Source organism: Cetorhinus maximus, chromosome 31 (assembly GCF_964194155.1).
Source record: "Cetorhinus maximus chromosome 31, sCetMax3.hap1.1, whole genome shotgun sequence".
Taxonomy (NCBI): Eukaryota; Metazoa; Chordata; class Chondrichthyes; order Lamniformes; family Cetorhinidae; genus Cetorhinus; species Cetorhinus maximus.
Genome location: NC_135909.1, coordinates 1872544 through 1887318, shown reverse-complemented (window position 1 = coordinate 1887318; position 14775 = coordinate 1872544). Strand labels below are relative to the sequence as shown.

The 14775-nt window shown below is 48.9% G+C and overlaps 1 protein-coding gene across 3 annotated transcripts in view; it reads right to left on the bottom strand.

Moving 5' to 3' along the window:
- ltbp3 (latent transforming growth factor beta binding protein 3) overlaps positions 1 to 14775 on the bottom strand; it is a 156181-nt gene that overhangs the window by 62062 nt on the left and 79344 nt on the right. For all 3 annotated transcript variants that reach the window (XM_078532664.1, XM_078532663.1, XM_078532662.1), the window contains exons 2-4: positions 12202 to 12489; positions 8242 to 8474; positions 3183 to 3285 (exon numbers count right to left, since the gene is read on the bottom strand). In XM_078532664.1, the coding sequence (XP_078388790.1) occupies positions 3183 to 3285; positions 8242 to 8474; positions 12202 to 12489 (624 nt within the window). The remainder of the gene's footprint in view (positions 1 to 3182; positions 3286 to 8241; positions 8475 to 12201; positions 12490 to 14775) is intronic.

Below are 14775 nucleotides of genomic sequence, written 5' to 3'. Positions count from 1 at the left end.
TCATCCTGCTTTCTACCCCAATTAGCACATTCCTTTAGGTAATATCACCACCTCTTAGTCTGTGACATCTTTTGATTATCTCCACCTATCACTAGCCCTCTATCCAGCTCTTCTTGTCCCACCCCCCCTTAAACCAACTTATATTTCACCTCTTTTCTATTTTTACTTAGTTCTGTTGAAGGGTCATTCGGACTTGAAATGTTAACTGTGCTCCTCTCCGCAGTTGCTGCCAGACCTGCTGAGTGTTTCCAGGTATTTCTGTTTTGGATTTCCAGGATCTGCAGTTTTTTGCTTTTATAATTCCCAGATTTTATTAGATTCAAATTTCACCATCCCATGACTGGGATTTGAACCCAGGTCTACCAAAGCATTACCCTGGGTCTCTGGAGTGTTAGTCAGTGACAGTACCACAATGCCACCCCCTCCTCCTCTGACGGCAGCTTGCCTGACAAGAAGCTCTTGATCATTCAGTTAACACATTTGTCAGTTGTCGCTTGTTGGTGTGAATTAAGTTTCACAACATTAGTGGGATGGATTTCACTTCATTAGGAGCCCAAAGAAATAGCTCTGTGCCTTTTTTTAGTTGAGCCTACATTAATATCTTTCGGATGTGCCTTTCCAAGTGGATGCAAGCCATAACAAAAACAAAAACAGAAATACCTGGAAAAACTCAGCAGGTCTGGCAGCATCGGTGGAGAGGAGCACAGTTGACGTTTCGAGTCCTCATGACCCTTCGACAGAACTAAGTAAAAATAGGAGAGGGGTGAAATATAAGCTGGTTTAAGAGGGGGTGGGATAAGTAGAGCTGGATAGAGGGCCAGTGATAGGTGGAGATAACCAAAAGATGTCACAGACAAAAGGACAAAGAGGTGTTGAAGGTGGTGATATTATCTAAAGGATATTATCTTCAACACCTCTTTGTCCTTTTGTCTGTGACATCTTTTGGTTATCTCCACCTATCACTGGCCCTTTACCTAGCTCTTCTTGTCCCAACAACCTCCCCCACCCCCCACCACCACCTTAAATCAGCTTATATTTCACCCCTTTCCTATTTTTACTTAGTTCTGTTGAAGGGTCATGAGGACTCGAAACGTCAACTGTGCTCCTCTCCGCCGATGCTGCCAGACCTGCTGAGTTTTTCCAGGTATTTCTGTTTTTGTTTTTGTTTTGGATTTCCAGCATCCGCAGTTCTTTGCTTTTATCTCATGGATGCAAGCCATGTCCACTGTTTCGAAGGAGAGCAAAGGCGTCCTCCCCAGTGTCCTGGTGCCAAGATTTACCCCGGAACCTAGACAATCAAAGAAAAACTGGACGACCTGGTTGTTGTCACATTGCTGCTTGCGGGAGCTTCCTGTGCGCAAATCGGTTGCCGCATCTTCTACTTAACAAGAGTAATTATACTTCTAAAGTACTCTGTAAAATGCTTTGGGACATCTTGAGGTTGTGAAGGACACTGTAGAAATTCAAATCTTTCTTTCAGGAACAGTGAGATGCACCACTTAAACTAACGTGCAAGAATACCTTTGTTTTTTGGTCGCCTGCCTATCCGATCTCATTATTTATGTTCTTTCATGGGATGTGGGTGTTGCTGGGCAAGGCCAGCATTCTTTGCCCATCCCTAATTGCCCTTGAACTGAGTGGTTTGCTTAGCCATTTCAGAGGGCAGTTAAGAGTCAACCACATTGCTGTGGGTCTGGAGTCTTAGGTAGGCCAGACAAGGATGGCAGATTGCCTTCTCTAAAGGGGCAAGAGTGAATCTGGTGGGTTTTTAATGACAATTGTTGATAGTTTCATTGATATTTATTAGATGAATTTAAATTCCTCCAGCTGTCACAGTGGGATTTGAACCCAGGTCCCCAGAGCATTAGCGTGGGCCTCTGGATTCCTAATCCAATGACACTGCCACTATGCCACCATTTACCCCCCTACGCCACCATGTGGAAAACACTGCTGCGTATAAGAGTCTCCAGACCAAACGACTGAGAAACCCACCCTGGTAGTTTGTTTGTTCACTTGGAATGAAAGCCCCCTCACCATCGGCGCCCACACCAGCTACCTAAGCCCAGGGAAGTTAACTGTAGCTCCATATCAGCCAAGGTCCAAGTGTGGTTAGGATTACTGCTATGGCTTAACCGTCTGAAACCAGTACCCACAGCTAGTCCAGTTCGATGGCTCTACCCAACTTATCTGGAGTTTGCCTTGCTGAGATACCTGGTGTACATGGTGGCGTCAGCACCAGTCCCAAGGACGGGCACACCCTGCTAGGTCTCATTAACAAGCTCTTCAAGCACCAGCCGCGCCCCAGAGTACTGAGGACCTGCGGCACTCCAGTATCAGATTACCCGCCCGCCACAACAACAACCTGCATTTATGTGCCACCCTTTCATGTAGCCAGACTTCCCGAGGCACTTCACAGAGACTTATTGGTAAAAACAGTTTTTGACATAGAGCCACTTAAGGGAGATATCGGGAGAGGTGATCAAAACCTTGGTCAAACTGGTTGGTTATAAGGAGCATCTTAAAGGAAGAGAGAGAGAGAGAGAGCGAGAGAGAGAGAAGCGGAGAGGTTTAGGGAGGGACTTTTAAAATTCTTTCACGGGATGTGGGTATCGCATTTATTGCCCATCCCTAATTGCCCCTTGAGAAGGTGGTGGTGAGCTGCCTTCTTGAGCCGCTGCAGTCCCTGTGGTGTAGGTACACCCACAGCGCTGTTAGGGAGGGAGTTCCGGGATTTTGACCCAGCGACAGTGAAGGAACAGCCGATATATTTCCAAGTCAGGATGGTGAGTGGCTCGGAGGGGAACTTGCAGGTGGTGGTGTTCCCATGTGTCTGCTGCCCTTATCCTTCTAGGTGGTAGAAGTCATGGGAGGTGCTGTCAAAGGAATTCCAGGGTTTAGTGGGGGGGCGGCCCAGGCAGCTGAAGGCCAAGATGGGAAGAAAAGAAAAGATGCACAGAAGGTCAAGTGAAGTCTCAGGTGTGGTGTCCTGGAGCTCACTGAAGCATCAGTCACTCTTCCTATCCAACTAGACATACATAGTTATCAGCTCATCATGAGACATTTGGATCCTAAAAGGACTCTAGTTACTGAGACTGTTGCCGGGCTCCCTCTCCCCAACCACCCCCCCAGCCCCAATAAAGGAGGTTTATGCTGTCCATACCCTGTGATATAAACGTACTTACAGTGTTGGTGCCGACACTTGTTGCAGTTACTGAAGCCCCATGACGTCCCCACACTCCCACAGCAATCTTCTTCTTTGGTCAGGCCGGGAAGAGGGTTACTGCACTGTAAAAAAAAAGCTGATATTACTGCCCATTCCCAGCAAAAGAACCCTCGGCGTCACCAGCCCAGCAAAGGGAGGCTTCACCGCCCCTTAGACGAGATGTCGGTATCACTGTGTCACTGTACAAAACCGTCACCTTGGGTGAGGTCTACTTTTAAAAATGTATTTGTTCATGTTGGGCGTCGCTGGCTGGGCCCAGCATTTATTGCCCCTCCCTAGTTGCCCCTTGAGAAGGTGGTGGTGAGCCGCCTTCTTGAACCGCTGCGGTGCTGTTAGAGAGGGAGTTCCAGAATTTTGACCCAGCGACAGTGAATGAACGGCTGATATAGTCCCCAAGTCAGGATGGAGTGCGACTTGGAGAGGAACTTGCAGACTTTGTAGTGGTTTGATACAACTGAGTGGATTGCTGGGCTATTTCAGAGGACAGATAAAAGTCAACCACATTGCTGTGGGTCTGGAGTCACATGTAGGCCAGACCGGGTAAGGACAGCAGATTTCCTTCCCTAAAGGGACATTAGTGAACCAGATGGGTTTTTATGACAATCGACAATGTGGTCACCATACTGAGACGAACGTTTACGGCAACACAAGTTGCTCCCAAGAGCCAGTGGTGCAGTGTTATTGAAGCAGGATGCATGTAGCAGTGGAAAGAAAGTGGCAACCCTCAACACCCCACCACCCCAACCCCTGGTAGCTCAGTTGGTAAACCGTGTTGCTCGTTCTACAACTGAGCCAGTCCCAGTATCTAAGTCTCTGCCCAGTTAGCTGATCCCCGATTCTGCAACACTTGGTGGTGTGAGTTGGGTACAGTTAGCCTTTGAGACCTTGAGCTGGCAAGGGGGCAAAATCCTCCTGGTGGTGGTTTTGGCTGGTGGGCACGGAATCTCTGCTGACTTCCTGCCTGTTTAGGCCCAAATTAAAAAGCAGCCACCATTATGTCTATAGACAAGGAGATACGTTTACAAATTATCCATTCGCGGACTGTCGCTGCTGAGGCCAGAATTTGTTATCCATCTCTAATTGCCCCTTGAGAAGGTGGGGGTGAGCTGCCTTCTTCAATCGCTGCAGTCCCTGTGGTGTAGGTGCACCCACAGTGCTGTTAGGGAGGGAGTTCCAGAATTTTGACCCAGCGACAGTGAAGGAACGGCCGATATATTTCCAAGTCAGGATGGTGTGCGGCTTGGAGGGGAACTTGCAGGTGGTGGTGTTCCCATGTGTCTGCTGCCCTTGTCCTTCTAGATGGCAGAGGTCACAGTTTTGGAAGGTGCTGTCGAAGGAGCCTTGGTGAGTTGCTGCAGTGCATCTTGTAGATGGTACACACACTGCTGCCACTGTGCATCGGTGATGGAGGGAGTGGATGCTGAAGGTGTAGATGGTGTGTTAATCAAGCGGGCTGCTTTGTCCTGGATGGTGTTGAACTTCTTGAGTGTTGTTGGAGCTGCACTCATCCAGGCAAGTGGGGAGTATCCCATCACTCTCCTGACTTGTGCCTTGTAGATGGTGGACAGGCTTTGGGGAGTCAGGAGGTGAGTTACGCACTGCAGGATTCCCAGCCTCTGACCTGGTCATGCAGCCACAATATTTCTATGGCTGTTCCAGTTCAGTTTCTGATACTATGAATTGGACACTTAGCTAAAACATTTAATGGCGAGTTAGATAAGTACATGAGGGAGAAAGGAATAGAAAGGTATGCTGATTGAGTGAGGTGAAGTAGACTGGTTTATAAACGCCTCCAGGGACTTGTTGGGCTGTAAGGCCTGCTTTTGTCCTGCAAGTTGGATGTTGATCTATGGTGATGACCCAGTTGCCGGGGATGGAAACCGATGCCAGACAAAGCCTAATAAACTGCAACATTCAATGCTCGGGCTGACATGTGAAGAATGGCTCTGTGAACTAGATATGATGGAATCCTCCGCTAGCAGGAATCAGCACCTTGAAGATGAGAGGGGCCGAATGGCCTACTCCTGCTCCTACTTCCTATGTTCTTATGAGGGGAGAAAACTCCAGGTTTGTAGAACGCAATCGTAGCCAAAGCAACATGAAGCAAACACAACTCACATGACACAACCGGGAGAAAATATGAGCAGGAAGGAGCGATGGTTGGCGACAGAGTGTTGGACACAGCAAAACAAAACACAAGTTTAGAACAGTCACCGAGGAAAGTGGTTTTATTGTGAAGGATGTGGGTGGTAATTGAAGTGTGGTTTTGAACGAACGGTCTATAATTTCACCAAAGTAGTCTCTGCCTTGCCTCAGTGAGCAGCTCTCTCACCTCTGAGTCAGAGGATTCTGGGTTCAAGTCCCACGCCAGGGGCCCAAGCAGAAAATCTAGGCCGACTCCTTGCCGTGCTGGAAAGGCAGGTGCACTAATGCAGAGGCCCGGGTTCGATCCTGACCTCGGGTGTCTGTCTGTGTGGGGTTTGCATCTTCTCCCCGTGTCTGTGTGGGTTTCCTCCCTGTGCCCTGGTTTCCTCCCAATGTCCAAAGACGTGCTGGTGAGGTGGGTTGGCGGGTTAGGTAAATTGTCCCCTAGTGTGTGTGTGCCCTGTGATGGACTGGCATCCCGTCCTGGGTGTACCCCGCCTAGCGCCCATGCCCTGTGGGGTTAGGCTCTGACATCCCCCCACCCTGAATTGGATGGAAGCGGTTCTGGAAAAGTGAGTTAGGAAGGAAATATCAACACACTGAGAGTGAGTACACGTGCTGACGGCCAGATGTTTATAAAGGGAAGGGAAGGAGGGACAGTCAGTACCTGGCGACGATAATGTCAGCATTTACTTCACTTGGTTAAAAACAATTTCTCAATTAAGAGGCCTTTGCCAAGGCTGTCACGACACTGGATGAGGTAAAAGTAGGTAAAGGCAGCGGGAAAATCTGTCGCAGGCTCGATGGGCTGAATGGCCTCCTTTAGTGCTGTACTGTTCTATGATGCTATCATGCACCATCTGCCCTCTCAAGTGGACACAAAAGGTCCCAGGGTACAATGTGAAGAATCATTCGGGAGAACTCTCTGCTTTCCTGCTCAACATTTAGTCTTCAACCAACAGATTATCTGGGTTCCACTTGCCTGGATGAGGGCAGCTCCAACAACACTCAAGAAACTCCACACCATCCAGGAGAGAGCAGCCCACTTGGTTAGCACCCCATCCACTCCCTCCATCACCGACGCACATTAGCAGCAGTGTGTGTACCATCTACAAGATGCACTGCAGCAACTCACCAAGGCTCCTTCGACAGCACCATCCAAACCCACGACCTCTACCACCTAGAAGGACAAGGGCAGCAGACACATGGGAACACCACCACCTGCAAGTTCCCCTCCAAGTCACTCAACATCCTGACTTGGAAATATATCGGCCGTTCCTTCACTGTCACTGAGTCAAAATCCTGGAACTCCCCTCCCTAACAGCACTGTGGGTGTACCTACACCACAGGGGCTGCAGCGGTTCAAGAAGGCAGCTCACCCCCACCTTCTCAAGGGGCAATTAGGGATGGGCAACAAATGCTGGCCTAGCCAGCGATGCCCACATCCCGTGAACAAATGACTAAAACCATCATCACTGGCACCTTCCCAGGGCAATTATGATTGGCAATACACGACAGAGGGGAGGTTGGAAAAGTTCGGAATGTTCTCTGTGGGATAGAGGAGGTTAAGAGGTGACCTGATTTGAAGATGATGGGAGATGTTGATAGGAGCAGATAAAGAAAAAAACTACCCCTCTGACAAGTGGGCCAATGTCCGGAAGGTCAGGGGTTTAAAATCATTGGCAAAACACTTTGAGGGGAGGATGAGGAGAGATTTTCTCCACTCAGAGAGTTGCCAGGGTTTGGAACCCTCTCCATACATAGTTTTAAATGGGATTTGGACAGGTCCTTGAGGATGAGATTATATGGTTCCCATTGGGAAGAGGGAGGCGGGAAGGGGGAAGGTGGTCCGCTCACTCCCTCCCCCGCCCTCTCACCACAGGGAATCAAACGCCAGCCGGCCAATCGACAGACGGCCGGGAGGGAAGGCCGACCAATTAGCGGCCGGGCTCCGCGGGACAGGGGTGGAGCCACGAACTGGAAATCAGGCATGGACGCCAATTCAAACGTCCATCCAAACACACGGATTAGGAGCAGGAGTAGGCCATTCTGCACCCCCCCACCTCGAGCCTGCTCCGCCATCCAATAAGATCAAGGCAGACCTGGCTGTGGCCTCAACTCCACTTTCCTTCCTGCCCCCTCATATCCTTTCATTCCCTTGTCCGTCCCTCCGCTCTCCTGGGGAAGGGGGTCCCAAAGATCCATGGCCCGCTGAGGGAAAATATTCCTCCTCATCTCCGTCTTAAATGGGAGAACCTTATCTTTAAACTGCGACCCCCTGGTTCTAGTCTCTCCCACAAAGGGGAAACATCTTTTCAGCATCCACCCCGTCGAGTCCTCTCTCACTCTCTCTTTAGTCATGCGTCAGCCTGAAAACGGCGAAGGGATAAGGTCTACACCAACCTCCCCACATGGCCACCTTCCACAGCAGGCCCTCCTGCCACATGGTTCAGTTTGCAGGCCTCTTCGCCTGCCCTTGCCCTGCCTCCGCACACCTGGCACATACCCGCTGAGAAACGGAGTGGGCGACGAAAAATTGCAGTCAATTGGGCCTTTAACCAGCTCCAGGGCCTGTGAACTGCTTTTTTTTTTGCTGTTGTTCAAAATGGCGGCCGGTTTCGGCGCCCGCTCGCCTTCCGCATTGTCGGCGATGGCGTCAGGGTCACCGGCCTGACGTCGCCAAGCCGTATTTAACGTTAGCTGCGCCACTTGCGGCTGTAAAAATCCAGCCCTTCCGGGGTTGTGGCCCTGCGCGTGTTGGGGGGGGGGGGCGCTATAAGCTTTCTCAAAGGGCCAGCACAGGCGTGTGACGGGCTGAACGGCCTCCCCTCCGCGCCGACAGCGCCGCGCCAAGAACGAAAGGGCCTGCTCACCGTCTTTGGCAAGGTCTCCTGGAAGCAGCGCCCCAGTTTCTTCTGCGAGGTGGGCAGGGTCCTGGGGGGGTAGTGATTCACCTTCTGCATGGGCTGGTGATGGACCAGTATCGGCTGGTGCAGCAGGTTCTTCTGCTCACTCAAGTGGCTGTCCACGCTGGAGACCCGGTGGATCTGGACGGTGGCTTCGGGAGGGTGCCGCACGTGTAGGTTTATGACCGGCTGGGGCTGTCCTGCAATATCGAAACACACTGACACGTCAATTCACATCGAGCTTACAGCAGAGAAAGAGGCACATTCGGCCCATCCTGCTCCCTGCCTATCTTTATGCTCAGCATGACCTCCGCCCTCCCCAACCCCTGAAATAGGCGAAAATACTGCGGGTGCCGGGAAATCCGAAATAAAAACAAAAAAGTGCCGCAAAAGCTCAGCAGGTGTGTGGAGAGATACACAAGGTTAACGTTTTGAGCCCTTCTTCAGAACCTAAAGGGAGGCTGAAGTGTAATGAGTTTTCTGCTGCTGAAGAAGTGGGGAGGGAGGAGGTGGAACTAAAGGGAAGGTCACGGATAGGTTAGAGGGGTAGGTTAGTTGGACAAACGGCAAAGAGAGCGGGAATGGTAGTAGTGAAGGAACAAGGCATTGGTTCAGAGTAGGTATGAATAGCAGAATAAAGGTCAGTGCTGTCTGAAAGCAAAACCATGAGAACGAGACACAAACTGGCATGAGTGAAGATAAATACTAAATAGAGGACAGAGGTCATGATCTGAAGTCGCTGAACTCAAAAACAGTAGGGAAAATATGACCCAAAACTTGGGAGAGTTGTAAACTGTGAGGAGGACAGTGTAGAACTTCAAAAGGACATTGACACATCGGTGGAGTGGGCAGATAGGTGGCAGATGAAGTTCAATGCAGAGAAGTGTGAGATGATGCACTTTGGTACAAAGAACATGGAGAGACAGTATAAACTAAAGGATACTATTCTAAAGGGTGTGCGGAGGGACCTGGGTGTGTATGTATATAAGTCATTAAAGATGGCAGGACAGGTAGAGAGAGCTGTTTCTAAAGCATACAGTATTCTTGGCTTCATTAATAGGGGCATAGAGTACAAGAGCAGGGAGGTTACGATGAACTTATACAAGACACTGGTTAGACCTCAGCTGAAGTATTGTGTACAGTTCTGGGCGCCACACTATAGGAAGGATGTGAACGCATTGGAGGGAGTGCAGAAGAGTTCCAGGGATGAGAAACTTCAGTTACGAGGAAAGATTGGAAAAGTTGAGATTGTTTTCTTTGGAGAGGAGAAGACTTGATAGGAGTTTTCAAAATAATGAGGGGCCAGGACAGAGTAGATCCTGCTCGTAAATGGATCGAGAACCAGAGGGCACAGTTTTAAAGTGTTTTGCGAAAGAAGCAATTGCGAGGTGAGAAAAAACCTTTTTCACACAGCGAGTAGTTAGGGTTTGGAATGCACTGCCTGGAACTGTGGTGGAGGCAGGTTCAACTGAGGCATTCAAGAGGGCATTGGATAATTATCTAAACAGAAACAATGTGCAGGGTTACGGGAAAAAGGCAGGGGACTGGCACTAAGTTAAAATGCTCAGAGAGCCAGTGCATACACAATGGGCCAAATGGCCTCCTTCTACACTGTAACAATTCTGTGATTCAGTGTTGAGTCCAGAAGGCTGTAAAGTGCCTAACTGGAGGATGAGGTTCCTCAAGCTTGCGTTGGGCTTCACTGGAACCATTGCCCCTCCCGCTCCTCTTCCCCTCATATCCCTCTTCTATTCCTTTCCCCCCACGTACTTAGCTGGCTTCCCCTTAAATGCATCCATGCTGCTCACTGCAATTACCCATGTGCTGGAAAGTTCCGCATTCTCCCCACTCTCTGGGTAAAGAAGTTTCTCCTGAATTCTTGGCTGGATTTATTAGTGACCGTCTTATATTGATGCCCCCTGGTTCTGGTCTCCCCTGAACATCAGTCAGGTAGCTCCTCCTGTTGGCACTGGTGAATGGGAGACGACTCACCTCTGGTACCCAGGGAAGATTAAGTACCACCCGGACAGGCATGGTGTAGGTTAGGTGCAACCGTTCCACTCTCTTTGACTACAAAAATATGAGAGTAGGTGCAAAGAAATTTACAAGAACGATACGGAAATTGAGAGTTAATAACTTTCAGGACCAGTCTTTTCACTAGAAAAGCAAAGGCTGTGGGGGTGGCCTGATAGACGTGTTACGGACAGGAGCGTGATTAATTTGAACAGCCCTGCCTTCTCCGCTCACTACCTGTCCATAAACAGAGAGGTGTTTTTGATTTTTAATTTCCCCCTTCATAAGTGGTGGAGTATTTTCTCCAACCTTTCACTTTTGGAGTTGTCCAATCCTCTATTGATGAATAAGAGGGGTAGTTTATTTCACACACACACACACACAACGCGGGAAGGGGTCCACCCCTTTTGCATTCATACAATAAAAGAGGGATAAGGGAAAGAAAGGGGGTTCGGGGCCAACACCTCGATAAAAATAAGAATTATGATTTCCACGTGAGTCCAGGGAGGGAGAAAGGATTGGAAGGATATGGCGACGGGGTGAGGTGAAGGTGGGGTGGGAGGAGGCTCGTGTGGAGCATGGAGCGAATGGGCCGAATGGCCTGCTTTGATGTAAATTTGATGCAGAAACGAAGCCTCCTCGCCGTGCCTCAATCGCAATCTTAGAAGGACAGCGTCCTCAGCGCCAAGGTGAAAATCCACTCTCGCACCAGCCAAGCAACCAGGCTGCCAACCCGTGTTCAGGTGTGTGCATTGGGCTTGTGCCAGGTAGCAATGGGGCAGGGAGTGTGCTAGTTTTATTGGAGCGCTCGAGCTGTCTGCCAAAGGGAGACTTTCATCTCAAACTCCTGTATGGTTGGCCAGCGAAATACAATGCAGTGTCCACTCAACCCAGTTTCAGCCACAACTCACACGTGCCAGAGTAATTTATTTTCATTACCTCTCCCTTCTCTCCTCGCCCCCCCAACCCCACCGCCCCACACCCCCCAACCCGTCACCCAATGCTGCCCTCCCGGTAAGAGAACAGTTGAGAGATTTGATCCCTGGACTGTAGTCAGTGCTGCACAACTGGATGAGGAGGGAGAGGGATGGAGGACAGGTGGGGGGGAGAGGGAAATTGAAAGAGGGAGAAAGGGAGAAAGAGGGAGAGAGAGGTTCAGGAAGATTCAGCGAGGAAGAGAGAAATTAAATGAAGGAGAGAGAGAGAACAAGAGAGATAAAGGAAGAGAAATTGAGAAAGGTGGAAGGAGAGAGTGAGTGTGATGAAGGGGAAGAGAGAGAAAGAGAAATAAAGAGACAAAGGGAGAGAGACTGAGAAGGAGGTAGTATGAGAAAGAGGGGGAGGGAGAGAGTGAATGTGATGAAGAAAAGAGAGAAAGAGATAGAAAGAAAGGGGGAGAAAGGGAGAGAAAAAGGGAGATAGATTGAGATAGAGGGGGAGGGAGAGAGTGAGGGGGGAGAGAGAGAAAAAGAGAGAGAAAGACAGAGGACAGAAAAGGTGAGAGAAAAAGGGAGAGAAATTGAGAAAAGGAGAGGAATACAGACTGACAAAGAGGAAACAAAAGAGAGAGAGCGAGAGAGAGCGAATGAAAGGTAGGGGAGCAGAGTGTGGAGGACAGAGTTTGCTTCAGAGACAACCTGAACTGTCCCTGCTGCCAAGCTAGCTAACTGGCATCATCCCCGGTTCTATTTGGCTTTGTAGTACATGGCACACATTGCGCAGAAGTATCAAAAATGTGTTCACAAATACTTCCTCCGTTCAGTGTTTTATTATTCAATGGATAACCATGTTGAGATTTTACTAGAAGCGCTGACCTGACCTTTGCCACAATGTCACTTCACATTGTGACCCAAATAACATTTCAGAATACCCAATTGCCCTTGAAACAAACGAGAGAAGAAAAGAGGCTTATACCTTCTGGTCTGTGCTGTAGCCCTCCTGATGTCAGAACGCCGTGACTGAATTTGCCCGGGGAATGCTCCCCGGGACTCTGGGAGTCAGGGGTGAGCTGGAGCGTGAAGACCGAGTGCTTGTAGGTTTCTGAGACCTTGTCCGGAGGCTGCTCGCCTGTGTGTGGCTGGTGAGGGTGGACCTGCCCACTCACTGAAATCTGGCAGAACTTGCCCGTGAAGTTGGATGGGCAGTGGCATCGGTTCCTGGAGCTACATTGGCCTCCGTTCATGCAGGGGAGGGGACACACAACTGGAAGGTCAACAAAGATTGAACAGTTAGCATTGGGAGGATAATCAGACCGTCGATTTACTTAAAAATGGTGCCAATCACGGAGAGTTCTGGTCTCCACATTAGAAAAGGGACAACAGGGCTCTGGAGAGAGTGCAGAAAAGATATTTCAGGAGTTATGCCTGAACTGAGAGGGGCTCTTTTCTCTAGAATAGAGAAGTCTGAGAGGGGCGACCTGGTCCAGCTCTTTAAAATGATGAAGGGGGTTTCGATAGGGTAGATGTAGAGAAGGTGTTTCCACCTGTAGGGGAGACCAGAACTCGGGACAATATAGCCAATAAATCCAATCAGGAATTCAGGAGAAACTCCTTTACCCAGAGAGTGGGGAGAATGTGGGACTCGCTACCACAGGGAGTAGTCGTGGCGAATAGTGTAGATCCATTTAAGGGGGAAGCTGGATAAACACATGAGGGAGAAAGGGATAGAAGGATATGGTGATGGGGGGAGATGAAGACTCTCATGCGGAGTATACATGCTAGCACAGATCTGATCGACCAAATGGCCTTTGCCATGGAATTGTACACAAAAATCAAACTCCACCTATGTGTCTAGAGCAATCAAGCTTTAACAATTAGCATCAAAAGAATAATTTGACTCTTTCTTTCCTTAACATTCGGGCCCAGGAGAGAGGTTCCAGGAGATTAGACATGGAACAGCCCTGATGGAGAGGGAATAACAAGCCCTGACCTCTTGCTCCAAGTAGGGCCCGCTCAACATTTCCATATGATATTGAGCAGGGAGTCCTTCCAATGTCCGGCCCAACATTCCTCCCTCAGTCAAAACACCATGAAAAGAAACAACAGATTAACTTTTCATTGGCTCCACTGTTATGCGTGGGTTTGTGTCAGAATTGCCAACATAATCACAGCAGTCGAATTTCAAAATGACTCCTAACATCTCAATTGTGCTGGAACCCATCAGAGCAACATGATAAGGAAGAAATTATACACAGGAACAAGGACTTGGATGCTGGCCTCTCCTGTGAGGACATTTTAACAGGAAACAGGGTGGAAACAGGGTGCAACTGAATTGCTGGGTTAAAACAATTTATGCAGTTTTTCCACCACTCTCTTCACTTCGATAGTGAAGCTGTGATCTCACTGTCTGCGCATCTTACATCAGCTGTATTACCACCCACTCATGCTGACCACCACCCCCACCCCCCCACCCGAGAAAGAGGTTGAAAGATATAGTCTGCAAAATCACATCCAGGGCCAGCGAGAATGATGAAAGAAATTCTGTCCTATCAGGAAGTCCGTAAAGGTACAGAGTAAGTGACGTTTCCACTGCTGAGTATACAGTAACTGGACAGTTACACAGTGAGTGATCCTCACCCTGAATAAACAGTGACTCTGTACAGTTACACAGTGAGTGACCCTTACCCTGAATAAACAGTGACTCTGTACAGTTAGACAGTGAGTGATCCTCACCCTGAATAAACAGTGACTCTGTACAGTTACACAGTGAGTGATCCTCATCCTGAATAAGCAATGCCTCTGTACAGTTAGACAGTGAGTGATTCTCACCCTGAATAAACAGTGACTCTGTACAGTTAGACAGTGAGTGATTCTCACCCTGAATAAACAGTGACTCTGTACAGTTAGACAGTGAGTGATTCTCACCCTGAATAAACAGTGACTCTGTACAGTTAGACAGTGAGTGATTCTCACCCTGAATAAACAGTGACTCTGTACAGTTAGACAGTGAGTGATTCTCACCCTGAATAAACAATGCCTCTGTACAGTTAGACAGTGAGTGATCCTTACCCTGAATAAACTATGACTCTGTACAGTTAGACAGTGAGTGATCTTTACTTTGCTAAATAAACGGTAACTCTGGTTCTACAGTGAGTGAGCCTTACCTTGTTGAATATTCAGTAACACTGTACAGTTACACAGCGAGTGACCCTTACTGTGCTAGACAACGCCAAATTCAGCACACACACAATCAGTAACTCTTCCTCTGCTGCTTAAGAACAACGTGCACATTAACTAATACTACACTGCTAACCAGGGGAGGAAAGCAAACATTTCGAGAGTGACTAACCCTTACCTGGCTGAATAAATAGAAACTGTTCCGTTACAAGTCTGTACCCCTTGCCCTGAATAAACAGCAACTTTGTAAAGTTACAGATAGTGCAAATCTTACACCGCGCTTGGGGTGTTCAATGGGGACAGCATAGAGGGAGCTCTGCTCTGTATCTAACCCCGTGCTGTACCTGTCCTGGGAGTGTTTGATGGGGACAGT